The sequence below is a fragment of the Crinia signifera genome, chromosome 1 (genome assembly GCF_055691185.1).
Source record: "Crinia signifera chromosome 1, ASM5569118v1, whole genome shotgun sequence".
In the NCBI taxonomy this organism is placed as follows: Eukaryota; Metazoa; Chordata; class Amphibia; order Anura; family Myobatrachidae; genus Crinia; species Crinia signifera.
In genome coordinates this window covers 350,958,137-350,984,618 of record NC_139217.1, presented here as the reverse complement: position 1 = coordinate 350,984,618, position 26,482 = coordinate 350,958,137, and the positions used below count along the sequence as shown (strand labels likewise).

At 43.0% G+C, this 26,482-nt stretch overlaps 1 protein-coding gene across 6 annotated transcripts in view; it reads left to right on the top strand.

The window, feature by feature from the left end:
- The first annotated feature begins 3,511 nt into the window (after positions 1-3,511).
- Positions 3,512-26,482, top strand: part of MSI1 (musashi RNA binding protein 1) — a 37,897-nt gene continuing 14,926 nt past the window's right edge. The window contains exons 1-12 of one of the 6 annotated variants that reach the window (XM_083147259.1): positions 3,512-3,653; positions 5,235-5,275; positions 5,547-5,628; positions 5,712-5,796; positions 13,716-13,757; positions 14,378-14,470; positions 16,136-16,184; positions 20,914-20,996; positions 21,494-21,611; positions 24,876-24,956; positions 25,264-25,320; positions 26,362-26,418. In XM_083147259.1, coding sequence (XP_083003385.1) covers positions 3,595-3,653; positions 5,235-5,275; positions 5,547-5,628; positions 5,712-5,796; positions 13,716-13,757; positions 14,378-14,470; positions 16,136-16,184; positions 20,914-20,996; positions 21,494-21,611; positions 24,876-24,956; positions 25,264-25,320; positions 26,362-26,418 — 847 coding nt within the window. In that variant the 5' untranslated portion in view covers positions 3,512-3,594. Of the gene's footprint in view, positions 3,654-3,881; positions 3,986-5,234; positions 5,276-5,546; positions 5,629-5,711; positions 5,797-6,241; positions 6,276-13,715; positions 13,758-14,377; positions 14,471-16,135; positions 16,185-20,913; positions 20,997-21,493; positions 21,612-24,875; positions 24,957-25,263; positions 25,321-26,361; positions 26,419-26,482 lie in introns of those variants that run through there. The other 5 variants (XM_083147268.1, XM_083147286.1, XM_083147277.1 and 2 more) reach the window with 5 other exon arrangements.

The following is a 26,482-nucleotide window of genomic DNA, read 5'->3' as shown; positions in this document are numbered from 1 at the left end:
TTTATTTTTTGTCCCTGATGTCAGCACAGTCGATATGGACGCTCGGCACACTATTATGTTCTTCCGGATAGTAGGGCGTGAAATACAGCCTGCCGGTACATGTCAGCTGAAAAAACCCTGAAAAACCCATGTTGACCTTTTGACTGTCGCCCTTTCCAATGTCCACTTATAGCTTGTGTAAACACTAGCCTTAGGCATGTCGACCTTTTTCATGTGTAGAGTCGGCCTAATGGCGTATACTGTGGGGCCCTCCTCCAACAATCCATATTACTATATTTCTGCATGCACAGTCTACCTATAAATATTTAGCTGCATAATCATCGGCATTACATACAAATCTGAATCAGGCTCCAGGTCTTTTGGTAGTACGCTTAATACCTGTGTCACATGTAAAGTAAATTGACTGCCTACATACAGTAAGTGGAAGATACAGGGGTAAAAATTTAACTTTCACATCTGGGTCGCACCCAAGATTTGGACAGGGGTCTGTCACTAGAGCGACCAGGCATTTGTGATAATTAGCCTCCACAATAAGCTGGGTCGCTGACATCCAAAAAGGGTCTGGGTAGGACGATGGAGGAGGCAGTGCTTGAAACTGACGCTTGGTTCTCCATATAGTGTAAACAGGACCTGGGTTACTTGACCTGGATTACCCGTTTACACTACCCAGTAACCTGGGTCCGACCCAGGATTAACCTTTCTTTTAACCCAGGTTGGAAATTAATGCCAGGTTGCTGGAGCCAGGTTTTTTCAAGTGTCCCTTTCACACGCACAGTGTCGGACATAGGTTATTTGTGTGGTGTGAAAGGGGTATTTGTATGTCCAAATTATGTCCAAAGTATGTTTTAGTCCTATCAAAACACCAAAGGGGCTTTGGGAGTGTATGCTGGTCTATGTGATGTCATGATGTCACACGGTAGCAGCACAATGCTTCTCTGGAAATGTTTTGTATGGCCAGGATATCTTTATGGGGCCCTCTGGGACCTGCTGGTCCCTAGGAAGGCGCCTTGGTTGCCTTGTGGAAAATCCTGGCCTGGTCCAGAGGGTGCCGAAAAGTCAGGAGACTTGCCCACTCTTTCACAGCGCTGGGTAGGGTCACCTGATTTTCTAGAACTTCCTGGACGATCTGGGAGAGTAGACAAATATAGTACATGGTGAGTGGTATTTTGCTGCAATTGTGATGTGAATAAGGCATCTCAGGCGCTGTGGTTATCACTTAAATCTTTCTATCTTTAAAGACAGGCTTCCCTTTAAGAACCTAGCATTCACCTTGCATCAGGGGCGCTTTAAGAGAGGAGGCCTGTATGCAGCCTCCTCCGTTTGGGCCCCCTCCACTCTGCTAGCCACACCGCCCCGCGACGCAATAGAGTTTGAGCACTTGAGTGCTCAGACTGTACTGCGCATGAGCTGACCTCTGAAAAATAGTGCGGCTGCCATTTTTTGGGCAATTATGGCAGCGCTGCCTTCATCGCTAGACTCTGGAGCTGTAAGTATTCAAAAATGGGTGCGGTGTGGGCCCCCCTGTGACTCAGGGGCCCGTGTGCACCACACATATTGCAACCATTATAAATATGTCACTGCCTTGCATCACATTGTGGATGGGTAGAATGTAGTATTTGCATGTTATCCAACTATATCATGTCACTGCTCACACCTCTTTCTGCATAAAGGCCCTCATTCTAGTTGGCTCAGTCACTTGCATCCCTATGCGAATGCAGGCAAGCACCTGCCTTCTGGGGGGCGGGCAGCTGATGTCACAGTACATCAACCGCCCACCCCGTTCTGGGACCGAAAGGCCACAAGTCTAGGGGCGCATTTATCAACATAGTGCGATGCCGGCGCAGTGGCATCGCCGGACATCGCATTGCGGTGTTGAAGTACACCGCCTGGATGTATGATTAGAAGGGCGCAGGGACAGGGCTCCGAAAGGAGCCTTTCCCTGCGAAGCCCTGACCCGGAAGCCGGGGGGTCTGCGCATGTGCGGTTATGCGCTGACCCCCGCCGACCCCTCTGACCGCACTGCCCCGCTCGGTAGTGCGTTCCCGCAGCCAAAGGCTACAATGGGCTATCGCCATCCCAGAATGGCGATAGCCCAGGGATGCGAAGCCGGGCTGCCCGATGTTAATACATCGGGCAGCTTCGCATCCCCCATAGAAACCTATGGGGGATGCGGCCGGCGGCGCTGCAGGGAGGACCGCAGCAGGGATCGGAGATACATTTAGGAGCTACTTAATATTTGTGGCTAAACCCCAAAAACGGGTGTTTTCGGGGATTTAGCCTCAAATATGGTTTGATAAAAGGGCCCCTTAGAGTTTTTCTGAGAGTATATTCCAAAAGTCCAGACTGACTTAGATTTGCGAGCAGGGGAAAAAACATTTGATGGTTGTCGACCATTGAATGATTTCCCCCCCCTCCCCCCCCCCCCCCCCATACCTCCCAACTTTCTGGTCTGGCATCCCGGGACTCTGCAGATGCGCGCCGATGGCGCGTTGAAATTTTAGCGGGCGTGACCTAACTTAGGGGGCGTGGCCTATACTCGCAGATCTCCTGCGAGGCCACTCCCCATTTTGCCGCTATGAGGGCATGACACAGAGGCTCTGTGAGCCTCTAGCCATGCCCCCAGCCCCCTGGCTGCGGGGGGGGGACACACACACACTCCCAACAGCATCCCCTCCTCACCGCGGGACACTGCCGCCCGCGGGTGGGACAGCGGGACAGGCCCTAATAATCGGGACTGTCCCGCTAAAATAGGGACTGTTGGGAGGTATGCCCCCCATGCTAAAATTCACTTCTTAGCGAGTCAATCAGAATCACCCCCAAATATGTAAACTGTCATTATATACAGAAGATAAGTTATATGATGGAGTCCATTTTAATAGGATGACTCTGATTTTAATGGCTAGATACTAAAATAAGCCAACTATCATCATTGCAGTCACCTTCCGGCATACAGTGTAGCACCACATGGGAAATCGTCACGTACCCCGTTATATACAGTATGGTCTACATACTGTACCACTCACTCCCATTACAGAGCACAGCAGTCAGTGACGAGTGTAAGGTGACCTGTGATCCTACGTGATGCTGCTGGTGCTGCAGTGACGGCAGCCGGGGGACGCTATAGACTTTGCAATATGAAGTTGGATATTTCTGTTATCGGTATTTATTATAATAACAGCCTATATAATAACATGCCTCATGTGCACATTGCGGATTTCAGTGGCTGACCACGGCTGTGACAGACGGTAGACTGCTGCTGTGACATTATAGCAGGTCCCCTTTTTATAGCGGCTGTGATGCCTAGTTATCGGTTTATTATATTAAGGTCCGAGTGGAATGTCCACCCCACCCCCACTGCATTTCCAGTGGCTTTAGGGACAGTCAATGGCAAGGCAAGCTGGCTCAGTAGGGGGGGGAGTGGGGGCAGGTGTCAGGGCGGGCTTCGGAACCACAGGGGGCGTGTCCATTTAGGCTAAGCACCATGTCCTCTCCCAATGTAGGCGTGGCAGTGAGCGAGTGGCCCGGGTAGCCACGCCCTCTTCCATCCTCTTGTCCCGGGAGCTGCCTCCGTTCTCAGGAACCGCCAGAGACCGAATGGAGACAGAAGCGCCCCAGCCCGGACTGTCGCCCCCGGACTCTGCGCACGATCCTTGGTAAGGAGCAGCAACTCGCCTCCGTGCCATGTTCCGTCCTCCTTTCACAGCGCTTTATTCCATGGAGGTCTGCAGGAGGGCATCTTACATGGGGAGGTACCTGGGTACCTCGGGACTGCTGCGAGTAGCAGAGCACTGTGTGTAGGGTCCTGTACAGGAATGGGAAAGGGGCCACACTGTGACTAGGGGTGGGGTATTGGGGCCATTGTGATCCTCGCTAGTGTTCCTGGTCACCTTGAGCAGATGCAGAGTGAGCAGTGATGGGAAAGTGCATTATAACTGGGACTGACTTTCAGGTCGCTGGAGGCTCTTGTTCGGCCAAAGTTTATCTGGTACTTGGATTATTGTCTCTGAAAAGAACAATCTATATTTGTTATACTATTTACAAAGATGCTACATTGTAGGAGTTGTTCTATATTGTAGTGCCTATTTGTCTCTATCACTAGCTAGCACTCGTTATCCTTGTGATCTTCAATATTCACTAGGCAGTCTATTGAATGAGTGGTATAGTGTTTGACTTATTTCTATCTGCTGTAATAAAAGTACCATCTTGTCTCCAGGCTTTACCCATACACAGATTTTGGTTTTATTTTTCTTCAGTATTCTTGAGTGGGTGTTTCTTTTTATTTTTTTAATTGCTTTGATTAGAAAAGTGTTATACATTTAGTATAAATGTAGTCTTCAGAGGCAAGTGATAGATTTCATGGTCAGTTAGAAATGACTATGCTTATAATGGTAGAACTACCAACTTTGTATTCATTAGTATTCTTGGCGTGTCTCAATAACGTTACCTCGTAGTGTTTAAGTCACTTTTTGTTTAGTTTTGAATATGAAGTATTTGCCCAGTTCTATAATAGCTATATTCTGCTGTTCTAGATCACTAGATCAATATTGGCTTCTGAATTGTTGGCACAGATAGCTCAAACTTCTGTTGTTTGATGCATAGATTCATTTATGTTTGTTAGGTGATTTCATAAAAAGTTCATATTTGTGTGTTCACGGAAGTGCATAAGCTTCACTGTTGTGACACTGAATAATTTAAGAAAAGCAAACAACGTTTCATTTGAACAATGCTAAGTTTGGTCTTTCCTCAAAAACTGATGTAACACATCAACTTCATTTGTGAAAAAGTACCGTCATTGTAACATTTCACAAATGTTTCTTTTGTTGCAAGAATTTGCTGTATTTTCTTTTATATTTATGATGCTTATTCAATAATTGTATATACATTATGTGCTTGTGGTACAAATAGCGATTTAGGACAGTAAACAGCATACATCTTATATGTATATCAAAGATTTATGGCAATATGTATATGTTTTTTATTTAGTTGTATACACACCACTGTAAATAGCTTATCATAAATTGTTTGTGATTTTGTGAGTTGTAAACTGTCCAACACTGCAGTATCGAATCAGGACAATCTTCATTTCAGTTGCAGGTTACAGTGTGCAATGGGGCTGTCCCAGTTCTGTTTATGCATAAGATATAAATATATATGCGTATATATAATTATTATGAACCATTTGCCTTTTGTTTGTGTTAACTGATGCTTCATTCTTTTCCTGTTTGTTTTTGCAGCAAAATGTTCATCGGGGGACTAAGCTGGCAGACTACGCAAGGTAAGCAGAATCACCTGAACGTAGTGGATTCAAAGGTCGAGGGTCCGTAATGCCATGCTTCTGATATTTAAGAACCCCTGTACTTTTTCACCCTCATTTTTTTCTCCTTTCTCTTATCCACCCTTTTTGTTCTACCTCACTCATATGAGCACCCTCCCACCAGCTCTTTCTCCCTCTCCCCTTGCTTGGACATGATGTGATTGGATTTTCTATTGCATTCTGGGATCCGTCTGCCTAGCTTGGTTGTGATTGGCTACTCTTGTGTTTCTAGAGGGCCTGCGGGAGTATTTCAGTCAATTCGGGGATGTGAAGGAGTGTCTTGTTATGAGAGATCCATTAACCAAAAGATCCAGGTAAGGTTTGCAGAAGCTTGTGGTTTCTAACTTGTTAAGTATAAATATCTGGTTTTATTCTCCTAATATATGCTCTTCATTAGGGGATTTGGATTTGTCACTTTCATGGACCAGGCCGGAGTCGATAAAGTTTTGGCTCAGACAAGGCATGAACTGGACTCAAAGACGGTAAGATAACCATCTTTCACTGAGTACCAAGAATATGGGAATGTGATTTATTTACTGTAAAAATGAGAGCTGAAAGTGATGATATAGGTGGTATATTCAGTTTGGACTTTGATGCTTCCAGAAAAATGATAAGAATGTTTCATTGCTTGTTATGTGTTTGGGGGAATAAATGATGGAGCTCTTAAAAATAATACATAATCTTCCAGTGGTTTATTACAGCAGCCTTTAGTAACAAAAGATCACCCAGACATTTTGCAACTGTTTAAAGACATGAGGGCACAGATAAAATAAATGTACATTTTGCACAAGCGTTAGTTGCATTAAGAGCTGTGCAAAATTGAAAGGTCAACTACAGCATTAGTGACACAGTGATGTCAGCTGCTGTACATAATACGGACTTGCTCGTCATTTGTTTGAAAAGTAAAGTATCTTTTTTGTTTAGCAGGCAAGCAATTTAGACAGCAAATGGGGGAAAGCAGGTATGATACCGTGTTGTATAGGTTGTGTCATTCCCATTAGTGATGCCACATTGTAGATCACTAAAAAGAACCTAGTTAGACTGCTGTGTTCAGTACTGGAGACCAGATCTTAGAAGGTCGTCAGTTTGTACAACTGCTTTTTGTCACATATCCATTAATGTCTATTAGCTTTTTAGTTATTTATTCTATCATTTTTTTCCTCCTAAGATGTTTATGTTTGTGTGTTTGCCTTATGATCTTTAGATCTATTTTGTCACGTTAAAAACATTGTTAATAAAAAAAAACTATAGTAATTAATTTTATTTTTCTACAGAATAGTGTTTCTGTAATGACTTGTTGCTATTCCATACAGGATAAAAAAAATGGAACGGGGAAAATGTATTTATTTATTAACAGTTATTTCTATATCGTGTACATATTCCACAGTGCTTTACAGAGGACATTCACATCAGTCCCTGCTCCAGTGGAGCTTACAATCTATATTCCCTACCACATGTACATGCACACGCACATGTTCTAGGGTTAATTCTTTTGTTGGGAGCCAATTAATCTACCAGTTTATTTTTGGATTGTGGGAGGAAACAGGAGTACCCGGAGGAAACCCACACAAGTACGGGGAGAACATACAAACTCCACACAGTTAGGGCCATGGTGAACCCATGACCTCAGTGCTGTGAGGCAGTCATGCTAACCATTACACCATCTGTCCATCACTTTATAAAAGGATTAAGAAAAAACATTTTGTATCCCAATTGCACACTGAGTGAGAAATAACTACATAATAATCAAATAATACAGAGATCTTGGTTGCTTATATCTGCAGATATAGGGCTAAGCCCCCAGGCCGTACGTCAAGGTGTCTCTGTGCTACTGGGGGTCCCTAATACTGGTTATGGGGGTGTGCTGCAGATATATGCAACCAAGATCTCTGTATTATTTGATTATTATGTAGTTATTTCTCACTCAGTGTGCAATTGGGATACAAAATGTTTTTTTTTTCCTAATCAGAATTACCCCTCCCTTTTGGCACCTGAGTGACATCACAATCTGATTGAGCAGCTTGCCCACAAATGTGTTAGAAAAGGATTATTAGTTCTTGAGTACTTTTCACTTGAATACTCACTAGAGGGCTAGATGGAATTCAGCACCACAGTTTTGTTAGACTAAATCTACCATGATATTTAGCTCAATTTTTCTGAGTATCACAATAGATGCATCTTATCAACAGCTGGATTGCCATGTCAGCCCCTGATTGAATACAATAGATGTTGATCTTAACATGCTAATGATCATTCAAATTCAGTTTTTTCCCAGTTTCCGCACTGTGTTTATTTTTATTTTCATTTAACTTGACAAAATGAATCCCTAACATTGGCCCTTATTCTGTATCGGACGGTACGGCCCGCGTGCGGCCGTACCGCCGATGTTTTTAGTCTGCACATGCGCAGAGGTCAATCTGCGCATGTGCAGCCCCATTCGCCGCAGACGTATTTCGTCCGCCGCAAAGGGGGCGTATAGGGGCGTGAGGGGCTTCATACCCTCATTTCCCTATGTATACGCCCCGCGTTTCATGGGCGTTCCCATGCAAACGCGGGGCGTATGCATGCTAATCAGGGCATGACGCCACTGATGGGGGCGGAAAGCTGACGTCGCCGGATGTCAGCTCTCAGCCCCCATACAAGCTATCACACGGACGATTGTCCGTGTGGTCTCAGCTTGCGGGAGCTGCTGTGGCGTGCGGCCCTGCCTTCGATGGTCGACGACCATCGAATGCAGGGGGCAGCTCCCACCATGGTGGAGGCGTACGCCCCACCATTTTTATGCGGATCGCCAGCCGTCCGTGTACGGACGGCCGTGGCGATCCGTCTCGTGGGCGGGGATTGGTTTGTGCGGCCGGAGCACCGTGTGCGGCTCCGGCCGCACCAACCAGAATAAGGGCCATTACTAGGATGAAAAATGCTGAGTGCTCATGATACGTATATTATGAAACACAGTAATATTGGTTAGAATCAGTGGTCAGAAGTGAAGACAATCAGCCATGGAAATTGATAAAGATACGAGCAGATAGATTTAGGAACTAAAAGTGTTGCACAGTAAATGTAATTGCTGATAATGGCTATTTGGTGTTTAGTACATTTAGTAAGAGGCTTTATTTGCAGAAGGGCAGTATACTGCCTATACTAGGTTTTACGAGAGTTTAAATAAACTTTACGCAGGCAAAGGAAATATTTATTTATTTGGTATGGGAAAACTTTATCCTGAAGTGTGTCCATATTAGGTACACAGAGTCACCTCTAGATTGTATACAACATTTTTTATTTATTAACAGTTAATTATATAGCGCACCCATATTCCACAGCGCTTTACAGAGAATAGTTGAACATTTACATCGGTCCCTGTCAAAGTGGAGCTTACAATCTATATTCCCTACCACATGTACATGCACATTCATTCTAGGGTTAATTTTTTTGGGAGCCAATTAACCTACCAGTATAGTTTTTGGAGTGTGGTAGGAAACCGGAGTACCCAGAGGAAACCCATGCAAGCACTGGGAGCATATACAAACTCTGCACAGATAGGGTCATGGTGGAAATAGAACCCATGACCTCAGTGCTGTGAGGCAGTAATGCTAACCATTACACCATCCGTGCTGTCCTTATTATGTTTAAATGATAATGAAAGGTATTGCAACCAGTTTGAGGGACATCTCAGGAAAGAGGACAGAACAATGCAATATGGATAGAACATTTCACACAGCGGGAATAGCTTTTGTCAGACTGACATTAGGATTACCCCTGTTCCCAGAGGCTTTACTACAGGTAGAAAATCTTTACAATAGACCAATAGAATTTTTGTGTGATATCAATACATATCAATATGTATGCTACATTTCTCTGCATTCATCATCACTGAAGAGCTCACTCAGGGGCCCATTTATCATTCTATATTTGCGGCTAAATCCCAAATATTAAGTATCCCCAAATGCAAATATTAAGTATCTCCCAAATGTATCAGGAGGGACTGCAGCAGGAATCTCTGATTCCTGCTGCGTTCCCTCCTGCAGCACCGCCGGCCGCGGATGCGAAGCTGCCCAATGTATCAACATCAAGCAGCGAGCATCTCATCCCTGGGCTACCGCCATTCTGAGATGGTGGTAGCCCACTGTAGCCTACGGGCTGCACATTGCACTGCTGCCCGGGGCAGTGTGGTCAGGGGGGTGGTCAGCGCTAACCGCACATGCACAGACCCCCGGTGCCTGGCTCAGCACATCACAGGTACGTGCTCCTTTTGGAGCCCTGTCCCTGCGAGTGGGGGGTGATACATCCCGCCGTTAGGATCGTATTTTACAATGCGATCCTGGGCAGTAATATTCCACCCTGATCGCATTGTAAATGTGATCATTGATAAATGGGCCCCTCAGTGACCTTTGGCTACAAGTGGCCCTTCTCTTCTTTAGAACTAATCCAACGAATGGTCCATATGCTTCAGTTTTCTATGTGTTTTTTTTATGTCCTTTAGAAAACACAATTACAGACTATAAGTACAAACTCCATAAAGTTGTATAAATAAAACAAACACAAAAGGACACATCTTTTGAATAGTTAAAAAAAAGTGAAGGGCGGTGATTTTGAAGCATGTAACTTATAAAGCCATTTGGTAGTCCCAGCCAATTTCCATTCAGGTCAGAGCAGTGCGTCCCAGTCGGAGGGCGCTTGTTTATCAGTGCGAGCTGTGAGGCTCTGGGGACTGTGTCTCTACAGACACAGGGGGAGGGGAGTAGTGCTTCTCATGCTGATGTCCCCTGTTTCTTGGTTGGGAAGTTTCTTTTGTTGCCTGGGAGGGGACAAGTGTGTTCCATACAAAGAGCAGTTGAAAACAGAAGGGGTCCAAATTTTATAACTTAGCGCTGTAGTTTGAGGAGTAGAAGGTAAAATGAACAGGTCCGATTATTGTTTTGAAATGAGCTTTAACTTATTAGTTGTCTTTGTTAGATAAGGCTGACTAAAATAACAGTTTCTTACATGAGTTTTAGTCTTTGTATAGGTTATATTGATTAAGTTGCCCATTTATATAAAACCATGTTTGCTGTGCATTCCTGGTGTCTAATTGAATGTGGTCTCATTAAGGTAAATACATGTTATTACTATCCAGTAACACCGCATTGGTATATGTTAACATCGTACATCTGTATTACTGATGTATTGCACAGTGTAGAGTAGCGTTGTACATCTGTCTGCCCAGGTGTATCTGCTTTGTAAGTGTACACGGTATCGTTATTTCTGCCTCTATTATGTGAGGATCGAATGGTTACAGATTATCCAGCCTGAGTTATCTTGGTGCTGACTGTTTGTTACTTTACACTTTTCATTTTGTAGACGCTGTATGTAGATTATCACCTACTATGTGTATGTAATAGTACCCCTGTGGGAACTGAGACTTTTGGTAAACTCTATGTTTCAGAATGCACTCTTGTCTTGTCTCTGACTGTCTGTTCTCTCCCTCTGCTACTGAATGCTACAGGTGTCTGCACCATTTACCTGTAACAATAGTGACTTGTCTGTAGTGATGTGAAATTGGTGCGTTCCCTCCTGCTCAGAGATGCAGCTCCTCAGTTAATAGCATCTTCCTGGCCTTTGCTGACATAACACAGAGGAATGTCATGACAAAGGGGTATTGTTGGGATATTCTATCTCCTGTTTTGATTTCTCTCCCTTGATGCCCAGAAGCGCAAACATTCTCCAGTTCATGACTACTCTGCGAAGTCTGCATACTCTCTGCCAAACCTGACCCTCAGTCTGACATCCCTACAGATCTAATGTCCTGTTGGTAATACTTGCATAATAAAAGAACCATTCATTTTATTAGCCCACCTTCAGCCATTTCAGAGTTTACAAGTCTTCAGAATGTGCAAGTTTGCCAGGTTGTATATTTAGTAACCCTGCATTCGTTCTGTACAGTAACACATTTTGATGAACAAACTGTGTACTGTAAAACATACTTACATATTAAGTACAACCATCTTCACTTCAAAACTCTCTTCTGAAATAAATGATGAAATGAGCAGTACTTATAGAATCACTGTTTACTGTTGTCATGGCAACCTGTGACATAATGACTGTGCACCACATTGACATAAGATCAGACCAAGTTATTTTCCCTAATACCTGCTTGAAAATTGTATATAACCTGATATAATGAAGCAAAATGACAAGAGATTTGTCATTTTACAATCTTTCTGTATAAAGGCTTGATATTGAGGGCTACTTACTTATACTGCTCAGAGATGCAGTAAACTCAAAATGTGCATACACACTGAGTGTTTTTGGCCCGTTTCAGCGATTTTTTCCCCAGGGTGGACGATTTTACATAGCATGATGCTATGGAAAGCCGTCCACTCCGCCGCTCTTCTGCCGGTAATACCAGCAGCTGAGCGGCCGGGCCAGCGATGATGTGGGAGTGCGCCTCACCGCTCATTGCTGCCCCGGCTTTCGAGATGAAAGCAGTTCAGACGAGTAAACTGAGCTGCTTTCAGCTCAAAGTCGCCCAGTGTGTACGGACCTTAACACATTGGTTCATATTTTTTTTCTCCAGCTTTGTAACATTGAGCGATGTTATCAATTATAACTCATAGGGGTAGATTTACTAAATTGCATTTTTTTCAGAAGTGGAGATGTTGCTTAATCAGATTCTGGATATTATCTTCTAAAACAGGCATGTCCGAACTATGGCCCTCCAGCTGTTGTGAAACTACAAGTCCCATCATGCCTTGCCACATTTTTGCTATTAGGGAATGCTAAAACTATGGCAAAGCATGCTGGGATATGTAGTTTCACAACAGCTGGAGGGCCGCAGTTTGGACATGCCTGTTCTAAAAGGTGCTAGTTAATTGATACGTAGAATCTGATTGGTTGCTATGGGTAACATCCCTACCTCTGAAAACCAGCAACCCCCCCCCCCCCATAAAGTACTATTTACATCCATGCAAAAAGTCCAAATGTGTATAACTTGTAGACTTTTGCGATGTCACTTGGCAATTTGCACCTAAGATTTGATAGCAAGCCACATAGAGATGATCTGCATATACAAAAATGCTTCAACAGGGCGTAAAAGGTGTCCCTCTCTGATTGTAGGAGTTGTGTAAGTGGAGGTGTTCCAGCCTGTGCATGAATTATAGACAAGAGCACGCCAATATCGCAGAAGTGGCAAAAGTGGTGTAAACCATTCCTTGTTTTACATTTTGTAATTGGATGAATTTTGTATTTCCCGTTGCCCTTTATCAAAAAGAAATATATGTAGGCCCACTTCAAGCACTGTATTGAAAGTTTCTTATATAGCGCAGCATATTCCATTGCACTTTACAATTGGAAACAGTGATAAAACAAACTGGGTTGTAACAAACCGACATAGAGGTAGGAGGGCCCTGCTCGCAAGCTTACAATCTATAGGAATGAGGCATATGTAATGAAAAAGGGCAAATTTTCCAAACTCTCATGATTTTAGATATGAATGGGGCTAAAATCAATCAGTATGTTAGCAGAAGATGTAGAAATTGACAGCATGAAGTCAGGTGTGATCCTAAAGTTAATTTTCTTGTGAAGTTTTTAATATTGAATTTAGTAGTGTGCATTCTACCTTTTAAAATGGGTGCGGCTAAGATTTATGTCTGCACCTATAAAGTATACCTTCGAAAATTGGCAGGAAATTAAATATATAGAAATTCAAATACAATTTTCATTTCTAGTTCCATTTCCTACTGTTCATTTTTTATTTATTTTTGTCTGAAAAAGCAATGTCACTACTCTTAGTGTAGCACAGAGTTTTTGTTTTTGTTGTGGTTTTGTGGTTTTTTACTTTGTTACATGCAGGATTCCTCTGTTGCTCAGATTCCTATATTTTCTGATGTTTGCCTTCGGGGTCCATGTAGTTCTGTCCTTATGCTCCTGTATTATTTTCCATGAATTTCAGAATCTCGTTTTTGTTAATAAGTGAGGGATATTGGTGTAATATATTTCTGCTACGATACTAACTACATTCATAAGTACTAAATCACGTTCCTGTGTATATTGTTCTGTATGTTACGCTCCAGATTAAATAATCAATTTCCTAGTTTTTTGTCCTTGATTTGTCACTAGCTATACAATAGTTTCCCCGGCTAGTGTGTTGTCTGACATGACAGATTTGTAGATGTATATTTTTACTGCAGGGTCATTTTTGCTCGTTGTGGTGTCAATGTTACTCTATGGGTCACATTTCTCTTTATTTCTGTTCGCTGGGCTTCCAATGTTTTTATGTGTTACTCTGTAGACTTTAATATTTGTCTTTTACTAAGCAGTTTCCTAGGTATTAGTTTGTGTTATTTACTTAGTACTATTTATTCTCACTTTATGGTTCTTACAGCTGTTTGAGAATGTCAAATTATTTTAAAATTATTTCTTCCAGATTGATCCAAAAGTAGCATTTCCTCGCAGAGCTCAACCCAAGGTGAGTTTCTGGAAGTGGATTTGCAAGATGGGGTTTCAGTATGCTAAATATTATTAAAGCAAGTAAAAGAGTTTCTTCTCAAATATTCCTGTAAAGATTCTATTGGGAATAGTAAGGTTGGTAAAATCTGTTAAAGCAGCAGGGAGGGAGATGTAACTATTGAAAAGAAATCGGCTTATGCCCAGTAACTAGCAGGTGGATCAGAATTGGGCCCTGCAACACCGGCAGAACTGGGTTAATTCCCTTAAGTAGTTTGTTGACAGACGGCATCTTGGTGTCAGAGCCGGCCAGCTTAGCGCCAGGGTAATTAGGGGCAGCTGGGAGACCCTCAAAAAAAGGGCTTATATTTATTTGTTACAGTGATTGCTTCTGTATGATGATTTCCATTTATATGTCTTTCTATTTACTCTAGCAAGTATATTAAAGAATTGAGTCACTCTGTTCCACTTAGAGCAGGGTGTAAGGGTCCAGTCAGGAGTACAGTGTCTTCTTAATACCTGCCACGCAGCATAAGGTTACCATGTGCAGGACCGCTACCTGCTTTCATGTCTGACTATAATATAGTACCCTGGCCAGTTTGTTCTCTGGAGGTGTCACCTGACTCTTCTTAATAATTACAGATGGTGACTAGGACAAAGAAGATTTTTGTGGGCGGACTATCCGTGAATACGACTGTTGAGGATGTAAAACAATATTTTGAGCAGTTTGGAAAGGTAAGTGGCTTTTATGGAGAGTCAGCTATGTTTTATATTCAATACAGACTTAAAGGGGTTAAAAGCTTCAAAGCCTCGGTGTGAGTTCTCCGATGCCAGTGGACAGATCCGAGCAGCGCCGACACTGAAGGCAAAACTCCCAGCTAGTTGTGAGCGTCTGTATCCTAATAACGGCGGAGGTTGCAAAGGAGACAGGACCAGCCATGTTCTATTATTGCTAAGAGATGGGATTTATTATAAAAAAGCACAGCACTCGGAGTGTTTCAGCTTTCTGACATGAGTTATCAGCAGACCGGTTTTGTAATTAGCTGAATGTAAATCATCATGATGAAGCACAACGTTAGTGGAGGCCTGTGGTATCTGTCTCCATGACAGCTGGGGAAGCATTCTCATCCGCGTCAGTAAGTCGCTAGTCAGCACGTGGTGAGATTTCCAAAGAAGACTATGTTAGGGGGATTACTGGAACAGTACAATCCGCAGTTCTAGTCAGTGTGCTTCTCTTCTTTTTTTTTGGGGGGGGGGGGGGGGGGGGTTTGCTTTGATGTATTTTGTAAAGTGGGAGAATTACTGGATAGGCCAAACATATTAAAACTTGCAAGTCTGTAGTGATAATCTGATTAATATTAAGTATGACAGTCTCCTCTCTCATACCCATGACACCTGAGGATAGCCCTCCCCCAATATAAAACCCCTCACAGACACTGACGAACAAGCCTTGTTATAAGGCGATTAGATCCCAATTTAATTAGGAGGTTGGAGAGATCACTGGATGACTCGGATTTCTCTCCCATCCACTGCAGATTATCTACCACAGAGTAGTTAGTGGGGGAGGAACCACACACTACACACAGATGACAGAGGCACACTTTATGGCTCCAAATAGACAATGGTTAAGTGGTTCACCTGTACAATCATCACAGTTCCAAGAAAATAAATCATTACTGCTTTTGAGGGCTTCTTTTCAGTCATTTATAATTTTATTGTATCTGATTATTTCCTTCTATCACTTTATTTCTTCTTTCCCACTTTCTCTTTTGTTACTCCTATTCTACCTCTCAGTATTTCCCTGTGTTTCACACTCTCTCCCCCTGATATCTGCTGGGGCCCTCTCCCCTCCCCCATCTTTTCAGTTGCAAACAAAAGCTTTTGCCTCTTTCCCTCTCCCCTGCGGCTCAGGACATACTAAGCTGCAGTCATAGTAACAGGACAGGGCTCCCAGAGCCGCTGATTCTCCAGGGAACCAACGGTTTTGTTTGAAAGGAAAGAAACTGTTTGACCTGATGAGTAAATAAATATCTCATAGATCTTAAAGCCTGAAACTAACAGGACACACAGAATCCCATATCGGCCTCATTGCTCTGCATTCCAACTTTCTCCACTAAGTTCCCTGTTTACCTCATACAATTCAATTCTCTGTGCTCCCCTCATTGTGAAGTCCCTGTGTGGCCCCCTTTCCTTCTCCCTGCAGGCCTCCGGTTTCTCTATTCTCTGCACTGTACAGTGTTCAGTTCTCCCATGTGGCTGCAGGCCTTCCCCTACGTCTTTCACCTGTGTCACTTTTCCCCTTCTGAAACATTTTTATCACCCTGTTGGCTTTTTCTTCTCTCACATCTTCAGCACCAGAACACTGGGGGTTGATTACACACTTGCCTTTCTCTTATACAGGTTGATGACGCCATGTTAATGTTCGATAAAACAACAAACAGACACAGAGGTAAGTAGTTTTTATGTAACAGATTTCAGACATTTTCTAGCAGTATATTTGCACAGATATGCTGCTCGGGATCTGATAATCCTCTTTGCAGAGGTCTGCATGTACATAAATGTTTGCATGTTGCTAGGGATAAGTGTTCACCATGTCCTCCGTGCTGGGTCTGGCTGCAGATATGGACACAGCTTCATTGTTCCCTTCCTTCCTGACACTGAATACCTGTCCATCCTCCTTCTGCTGCCTGCAGCTGTTCCTGATAACTGGCTCAGAGCTGCAGTATTCTGATAACACCACTAGAAGCAGTGTTGTTGCACTTATATAATGCTGGCCACACACAGGCAGATCCAGTCATTTGGTGGTTGGGCCCAATTGCCAGATCACAGGGGGTTTTATACAGTGCAGATGGCTGGTCACACATAATCATCCTCCAACAGATTTACATGCATGGGGAGGGGTAGGGGGACCTGATGTATTTATTCCGTGCCGACACACTTTTTTTTTACAAACATGCACAAGCAAAAAAGCTGTGTTATATCATGCACCTAATTACAGTCAGTAGATCTACTTTGAACGATGGCGTTACGGTGGCCACACACGGTGCAATTATCGTTCTTAGTTCCAGTCGCATCGCGTCTTGTTCAGATTGCACCGCGTATATTTGCCTTTGCGATACGTGCTCCCGCGTAGTCAAAATCACAAGGCAAAAGAGTACGTGCATGCAGGTATTTGGTACTACATCGCATGCTATTTCAGTGTAGTCAAAATCTGGTGTAGTTCAAATCTCATGTAGTTTAAACCGCACAGCACATATTGTATTTGCTCAAATCGCACCCAGAAAATCTCACCTCATGTGGGCACCATTAGCGGTATTTTGTGATGGCATTGCTGGAGCCATAGAGGTAGCAGTTAGAACACATACAAATATATCAATTTGTATTGCAGCACAATAATATACTTAAACTAGATTCAAGCTGTACAGACAAACAATTTTTCTAGGGCAAAATTGATATGGGGCTCTGTAAAGTTGTACATTTGGCAGGCACATCTGCTGGTGTATCGTATGGTGCCCATACACTTATGCGATCATATGCGATGGGACATAGCAATGCAATGTCCCATCGCATACAATCGCTTCATATGGTGCATACCCTCTGCCAGCACCCGATATCACATGCCTGTGATGGCACATCGGGTGCTGGAAGAGGGCGGGCGGCAGAGTAGCGTAGCGATGTGAAGGTGCGCTAGCGGTTCTGAAAAAGTGTAACTGGGTTGTAATAGAACATTTGACTGTATGATAAATATAGGGGCAAATTGCACAGTGTGTACAGTCCGCAGGGCTTATTGCTTGCAAAAGCTCTGCCTGGAAGAGATTCAATTAATTCTGCCACCCAGCACGGTGAGCCCCAGAGGATGTACCCACTGCAGATTTGTCCTCACATCTTCAGGTGTGACATGTAACCCATAGAACCTGGAAGATTGTTTTATGTCCTTAGATTTCAGTCCAATAACCAACATATTTTTTAGTAGTCCTTCTCTTACTTATTACCTCCCAGAGCGCTGCACCTGCCATTCTTCTAATCATTTTGTGATGATACTCTCAAAAATACATGATGTGAGGTTATTTGTGTGGACTATGATGTAATTAGAGGGGAGATATGATGATAATGGGTGCCTTTTCAGGATCCATAAGTGTGCGTACCAGTGGGCCTGATTCACAGGGAAGGGATTGCTGCTGTGGTGCCAGGATTTGCGGGTATACGCAAGTGGCACTGGAGGCAATAGTTGTCAGGCACTTTTGCCTCTGCCTGAAGACGTGGGTTGGGATCATTGGGTCGGCCATAAGATGGTTGACACCATTAGGTCAACATACTGGAAGGTCAACATGGGTTAAGGTCGACAGGGGTCTAGGTCGACATGGGACATGGTCGACAGGTGTCTAGGTCGACACATGTGTTAGGTTGACATGGGTCAGGTCGACAGTCAAAATGTCGACATGTGTTTTTTGACCCGAATGTTGACACAGTCGACATGGACACAGTTTTAAGTGCACCACATCCCCTCGCATGGCTCGCTGCACTCGCCATGCTTCAGGCACTATTTTTTCTCCCGCCACGCCCTAGTGGATGGTAGGGCACATATAGGCTCAAAAAAAACAGTCAAAAAATGCATGTCGACCTTTTGACTGTTGACCTAACCCCTATCAACTTAACGCATGTGTTGACCTAGACACCTGTTGACCTTGTCCCATGTCAACCTAGACCCCTGTCGACCAAAACCCATGTCGAACTAGACCCCTGTTGACCTTCCAGTATGTCGACCTAACGGCGTCGACCTAATAACTTTATTTTTTACTTTTACTCTATTCAGCACTTGTATTTGTATATTTGAAAAACCCCTCTCAAAGAGCTGCTCATATCACGCTAGCGTGGAACATATACATATTCTAGACATATGACAATATTGTCACTATTTGTTGGCAGTCTTCCTGGATCTGTTGTCAATTATTTGTAAAAAATCTGCCATCTCATACTGAGATTTGAATTGTGCTAGATATTATTAATAGCATAACATGACCAGTGTAACATGTGTAGACACGTTTGGGAACATCTACAATCTATTCCCACTCGTCTGAAAGATGGAAATTTCCTGATTGTATTTCTGATCGCAGCTACTGGTAGGGATTTGTAAAGTGGTAAAACAAAAACTTTCTGGGGCCTCCACACGGTGCGAGTTCAAGGCAGTTTCTAAGTGATCTGATTAATTTGACGACCGCTTAGAAAATGCCCCTACATTGCTCCGCGTGTAGGGGTCTTCGTGATAAGCTATCGCCTGGCGATTAAGATCCAGCATGCTGGATAACTCTAGTTAGATCGCCGGTCAGGGCCAGTGTTCTCACCAGAGAACATTGGCCCTGACATCACACAGCACTAGCACATCTCTGAATGCTGAGCGGTCTAGCAAGGCTCATATTGCTAAGCAAAGTCTACCTGTGTTTAGGCCCCATTACAGCCAGAGTTTAAGTAATCTGCCAGAGTCCAGAATCAGTTTGTGACTACTGTTGTAGCTAAGGATACAGTGTTTGGGAAGTCAGATATCCTTATTCAGGTGTAAGGATATTACAACTAACGTAAAGTATGTATGACATTATTAGACCTGACCACTGACTGGGAAGGGTACCCGGACTCTATGTTGATAGTAATAAAGTCTACAGTCAATTGGTTGACCACTATTGGTCCTCATGGTCAAATGGTTGACATGATAACGGTTAACACAGCATATGGCCGATATGAGTTTTTCACCATTTTTTTCCCATTTTTTTGAATATCTTCATTCTTTAAAGACCATGAGAACTTCCTTTTGTCAATATTTTTTTTAATGTTGAACTTATTCACTGTGAACATATTAACTATCGACATAATGATCCAAGCCACTGGGGAGTAATGGTAATTCAGATAATGTTGTGATACATTCCCATATGTAGGCTGCTGAGCACTGTGGGGGAGATGCAGAGATGTCAGATTTATTTTGTGAATTGTGGTAGTACGCTTACCGAGTGTATGCACGTATGGGTGATGCACAGACATACACATTACAGTCGCATTTTCACTTCTTATTAAACATGCATACCTGAGGGTGTACTCGCTTAGGCAAAGTTTAGAGATCGCTTAAAATGCACAACTTCCAGAGCCAATGGAGTCTCCTGCCTAAAATCCCTGAAGGGGCATCTGCATTTAGAGCGGCACTTGTGTAGTTCACAGCGGGTTCAAAGAGTGACCGCTGCACTTCCAACGGAGCTCTGCAGTGCACCTACTGTTAGATTGCTGGCTGTAAAAGAGAAGCCCTGCTAAAGGGGCATACACATTGGGCAATTATAGCATATCTAATGATTTTTACACTGGCCACAACTTATCGTAGGTGCTGCGTAGCCCTGGACTTACTCGGCACTGAGATGAAAAACATCTGGGCTGCTGCTGGTTTCAAACCCTCCCCTAACAGGCTTAGGCATACCTGTGTTTTCCCTGTCACTCCCAGGAGGGGGGGTTTCGGCACACCCAGCGTTTTTGTTGGCACTCCCCCCAATAAATCCGGTTTCCACCCCACACGCTCACTGCATGTCAACTACCATGCGTACGGCCAATGAACAGAAAACGTTGCAGGACTTGCACGCGCATTGCAGCCAATACGCATGCGCAGTTCATTGATAATCAACCTCCGTTTGAATTTGCAACTGTGCAGACAGGTCTGAATAGGGCCCATAGCACCATGCAAGAATTTCTTCATAATGAAGGAAAGTATTACAGCAATCATACAGAGGGGAACATCCACATACAAATCTGCTTACACCTCTGCATACATGTGACAATATGCATGTAGTTTTGTTGTGCGAAACTCAGCTCTTCATCAGGTATTATATGCAATTATTAACCCCTTGAGTGCCAACATCTCTGAGAGATATGCAAAATATCATCTAGAAAGGCCAGCGTCTCTCACATTTGTTATAAAAATTCAAATAAAAAATGTAAAATAAAAAGATTATTTCCTACATAAGGTAACATTACAGGTCATTATGATGATTTATAAATGTTTGGTTGGCAATTATCACACCAATTTTGACTATTTTCACTTGCCACTCAAAGGGTTAAGGTCTAAAGAGGCAAGTCACCTTTACCCATGCGGCAAGGAGAAAGTTCTATAAATATAAATGGTCTTTGGTCTCTGATTACCTTTATAGGGTTCGGATTTGTGACCTTTGAAGGTGAGGATATCGTGGAGAAGGTGTGCGAGATTCACTTCCATGAGATTAATAATAAGATGGTAAGAGGAAATCCATGATACAGTGTATATATAGCTGACAATCATGGGGAGGTTGGTTAGTGTTCAACAGAACTGAGTTAAGAGAAGGACAGATATATAGTTTTATTTGTAAGGCATAGTATGCATGTTTTAGAATAATTGTCTTAAATTGCAGTGTTTGGTTAAAGGTTTGGAATCATTGGGAGTAAGTGGACAGCATATGTCTCCTGGAGTCTTGTATTTATGGGCCAGATGCACTAAGTTTCAAAAGTGCTAAAATGGAGAGTGATAAACAGCCAACCAATCAGCTCCTACCTGCCATGTCACAGACAGTGTTTGAAAAATGACAGGTATGAGCTGATTGGCTGTGGGTTTATCACTCTCCATTTTATCACTTTTGAAGCTTAGTGCATCTGGCCCTATAACTGTTAAATTATTATTACATTGTTAAACTTTAACTGAAGTTTATAGTTTAAGTGATGTCATTTGTAATGTCATGTTTTGATTTCTACTTCCAGGTCGAATGTAAGAAGGCACAACCGAAGGAGGTGATGTCACCAACAGGTTCTGTACGGGGACGATCCCGAGTGATGCCATATGGAATGGATGCTTTTATGCTAGGCATCGGCATGCTAGGTGATTGTGGATTGTGATTGAAATAGGTTCTAATGACTGATGAGCAGTTTTCCCTCTGCTGGCTGCAGGTGGCTATTACACCAAAGACATGTTACTGACTATTTTGGGCTTGTACCAAGTGAAATCACACAGTTTACACTACACAAATTGCTGTCATAATAACTGCATCATGCCCACTGCATGCAAAGTGTACAGAAACAAGCAATGTGTAGTAATACCTTCCACCTGCGCAGCTGAAGCAACAGGTTTAGGATCGTTCCTTCATTTATTTGAATGAAAAAATCTTGTATGGCTGCTGCAATATCACCAGTTCTGCCCTGTAATAGAAAGCGTGTCCGTCGCACTATGCTGTACGATGGCACAGAAGGAAAGAAAGAGCTGTGGGGACCCGCTCACCCCCCGGCCGCCGGATTGGCAAAGGGAAGCTCTTATTGCAAGAGCTGCCCTTTGCGATACTAATCGCATATGTTAGTACTGTACATATGTGATTAGGGTCTTGGCGATGTGTGGCAGGATGTAGCGCAGTTGCTTGCTACGTCCCGCCCCTGATCTTTTATGCAGCCATGTGGTTTTGTAATAATCACAACTATATCTAGGTTCTTATGTCTTTCCAAGAAATATGATTTATCTTGAGACAATGAGCCACAGTGGACTAGCTGTAAAGGTAATCCTAATCGCTCTGAGGTATAAGTGTGGGTATATAGAAGTGAAGATAGACCATAGCAACCAATCACATTCTTGCTATTACTGTATGAAAGCTGCTAGTTAAATAAGTAGAATCCGATTGGTTGCAATGGGCAACATCTCTACTTCTACAGTATAGACCCGCACTTCAGTACGTATAGCCCTTAGTAACTTCCATGCCTTTAACATAATGAACCAAGCTAGTAATAGACCACCGGTTCTCAAACTGTGGGTCCCAACCTTCTCAGCATGGGGTCACGACTCCCATGTTGCTGAGCATCAGGCTGATGACTTTTCTAATCTCAGTCAGTGATTCAAGGAGCCTGTTATTTTAGACTCCTCCCATCACTCTGTGCCTTCACAATGCTGCCATGTATGTGCTGTCTGCTGACTACACATGTGACGCAATGACCATCTGTGGTAACTTGCTGGGGTCCCGTAAATTATTTTTATTGCCTGATGGGGTCCCAGAGCAAAATAGTTTGAGGACCCCTGTAATAGTCAAACCTGAATCTCTCTGTGCCGCATTATGCTGATGTTATCCCCCATCTTCCCTTTACATTGCCACTAATTAAATTTCTATAAGGAGGAGGAAAAATAAATATATATATATATATATATATATATGCCCCCCAGGGAGTGGGGGGGGGGGGCAGATTTTGTGTATGTTTATTAACCTTGGCATTTGAATATCCCCCTTATTTTCATAGATACAGCGACACACAGGGCCAGATGTATCAAGCTTCAAAAAGTGGAGAGTGATAAACAGCCAGCCAATCAGCCCCTAACTGTCATGTTACAGACTGAGTTTGAGAAATGACAGGTAGGAGTTGATTGGCTGGTTGTTTATCACTCTCCACTTTATCACTTTTTGAAGCTTGATACATCTGGCCCACAGTCTCTTGTGTGGATGTTATATATGATAGATACCGCTGTACAGTGTTGGGTTTGTTTGACCCTTTCTGCAGGTGTTAGCTATCAGGAATCTAGGTCTAGCTTATGCTGCAGGTGCTGTGATATCATTGCAGGCGTACCCATCCCCCCACTAGAACTATATGTTAAAAAAGCTGCTAAGCCAGAATGTTCCTACTTTGATCCATAGGAGCTTATTTTTGGAATCACCTTAATAAAACACAGACACATTTATTGTGCAAATATTGGGGTTAGTGCATATATTATTTACAGATAGAATTATCCTTGTATACATTACAGTGTGGTAAGGTGTTAAATAAAAGGTCCTTGAGCTTTTCTTAAATCTATGCCTTGTAGTAGTCTTGTAGCAGCATTACTACCGGAAACTGCACCTGTGAGCTGGGTAAGCGTTAGACCGGTTCCTACAAATCACATGGGTAAAGGGCTAAAACTAATCCCAGATTTGTGAGAAAGGGCGGATAATATTGGGTTTCAGGTGACAGATAGCAGGATCAGCAGACTTCTTCCCAATTCCTAGTTTGTTTGTTTCATTGCTGCCCTATTCAGATTTTAATTATTTTTTTTCAGCTTGTTGTGTCATTTTCCCAGCAGCATAAAAAATTCTGCTTCTCTCATATATTTCTTATTTAATCATAATTGCCTACCTGACCCTCTCCATGAGGGGCACAATGCTCTGCTCCTGGACTTCCCTGGTAATGTAGGATTGCCATCACCTGTGGTGAGCTAGGTAATTGATAAGAAAGGTGTTTCACCACAGGTGATGGCAATCCTACCTTACCAGGGATGTCCAGGAACAGAGCATTTTCTTCATCATGGACAGGGTCAGGTAGGCAAGTATGTATTTAATTCAGTTGAGTTATAGTAAATGATGGCCACATGGACTCATGGCTTAGATAAAATATTTACACAATAAGATTTTAAGAAGTAAATTTACTAATAGTCAGATTTGGGTTTTTGGGCATATTTATTCAGTTCTGCAATTCGCCCATGTACTAAATGCCAAATCGTTGAAAACAAACACCAAATACCCAACCTGAGAAAGTTGTCTCACTCAGTATTTACTGATTTACTATGCCTCAGGTTTAGAACCCACTAAAATAATAGGCCTGCCTGTGGCCTGCACAGATCACTATGTGCAGGCTTCTTGTTATTATCAGCACTAAGCTGTACCAGCCCGGACAGCTGGCACTATAGCAGGAGGATATACAGCATGGGTTTCTCCTGCCATAATGGCAACCAGCCCAACATTTGACCAGCTCAGAGCTGGAATCCCTATGAAAGCATGGACCTCCAAAATAATCCCCCTCCATAAGTATAACCAGTACTGGGCACTTCTGGCCTTTGGTGTGGCGTTAATTGTTATTCTTTGAAATAATATTGTTTTTATAGGTGCACTACAGGTTCCAGCAAGCATGTCCTGGCATTATGGCATTTTTTTAAATCCTTAGTGCCAGTGTGCTGTGGGATAGGGTGTTGAAATCCGATGAGTATCGAATAAGGATGACAAATGACAGTCAAAACCAATGCATAGTAAATACTGTGTTTTTAGACTACGAAACGCCGTCCATTGATTTAAATCTGATGACAAACCTGACTTCCTTTCTTGTAAGTTTTTAAATATTGAACTATATGGACATGTTTTTTCAGGATATCCTGGTTTCCAGGCCGCTACATATGCCAGTCGCAGCTACACGGGACTCGCACCTGGGTATACTTACCAATTCCCAGGTAAGTCAGACTTGGAGTTACACAGAAGTGTATAGCTGTTCCTAATGTGCATGTTCTTTCTTCCCATGCTGGGGACTCAGATCGGGGCTTGTGTAGACTAACGGTGGCAGATTACCATAAAGGCATCTCTGCTTTATTGCATCAGTCTATATGTCCATTCAAGGAATGGGTGTGTCAGCAATATTTTATATTCATTTGGGTCTTAGTGGCAGTGGGTGGTTTTGAACAGCTCTTCCCTACTCACTGCCAGTCACCTCTAAAGAGTCGGCATCCAGCCATTCCTAAGCTGTTTCACGTTTCGTTTTAGAATTTCGTGTAGAGAGAACCCCTCTCCCGGGCACCCCCGTCCTCCCAGAACTCACAGGTCAGTCCTAATTTCCTAAACCTCACAAATGAGGAGAATGGCATTAGCAGAGTGTAAGCTGGTGCCAGCCCTGCTCTGTGGATTACGCGCACTGCATCTGGCACGTCACCGATGGCCTTTCAGGACGATGTGTCATCTAGAAGGAACGATAGACATATTGTGTTAGAAGTGCCGCTCCACACACAGGTGTTCTAAAGAGTATTCTTCAGTGTTTGGGTAAATTACTGGCGCTATTATAATTATAATCAATGAAATTATAATCTGTCGCATTCTTGTCCTGTGTTCTGCTCTGTAATGACTTTTTGGGGTAGTTTTGTGGCAGACAAAAAAGATGCATAAAACAGTACTATTTTTATAGTCTGTGTTTGTCTTTACAAAAGCAAGGAGACCTCGCTACGTCTGTGACCTTGTGTGAGATAGCAGAATTTTCCGGCACATCTCTACACAGCTGCTGTGTCCCCTCCTACGGGAGCTGACATGCTCACAACCATGCAGCTGTCTCCTGCTACAATGTAGTAGAACATATCTTTTAATAAATTTATAGAGAGCGGTTTGGTCTCAGATACCGTGTACTTGAAACTGACTCTGCTGTTTTGTGTAACTAAGTACTTTTTTTTGTGTTCTGGTAAAATGTGCTGCGACCCACAGCAATTTTAACTGGTCATTTTAATTCAGTTTAAATAATGAATGTAAATATCTAACTGGGTCACACCATGTTTGTGCTTATTACGCCATTTGCCACTTAATAATTTTATCCAGAACTTTGAGCAGCAAACCCATGTGTTTTCAGTTGCATGATGTAATGTGGAGAGTCCTGTTTGCAGAGCATCTATACGACGGTCGTTTCCGTAGTATGGAGGTTGTGTAGGTGTATTGTGCTGCATGCTTTGTTTGTGTCTGTATATTGAGAACAGTGTCCACTGGTGCAATCTTATCCTTTTCCCATGCATGCCTTGCCTTATTATGTTCCTGTCATATTGCTGATGCTCCATCACACTGCTGTTTGTAGTGTATGTTGACTACTCTTGATCTGTTTTTCAGCAATCCCATTGACTGCATATGGACCAGTAGCAGCAGCAGCTGCAGCTGTGGTGAGAGGTAAACTGCCTATTTTCATTGCATTGGGGACAGTTCCATTATTGTAGCTTGTAGTGACCAGGGC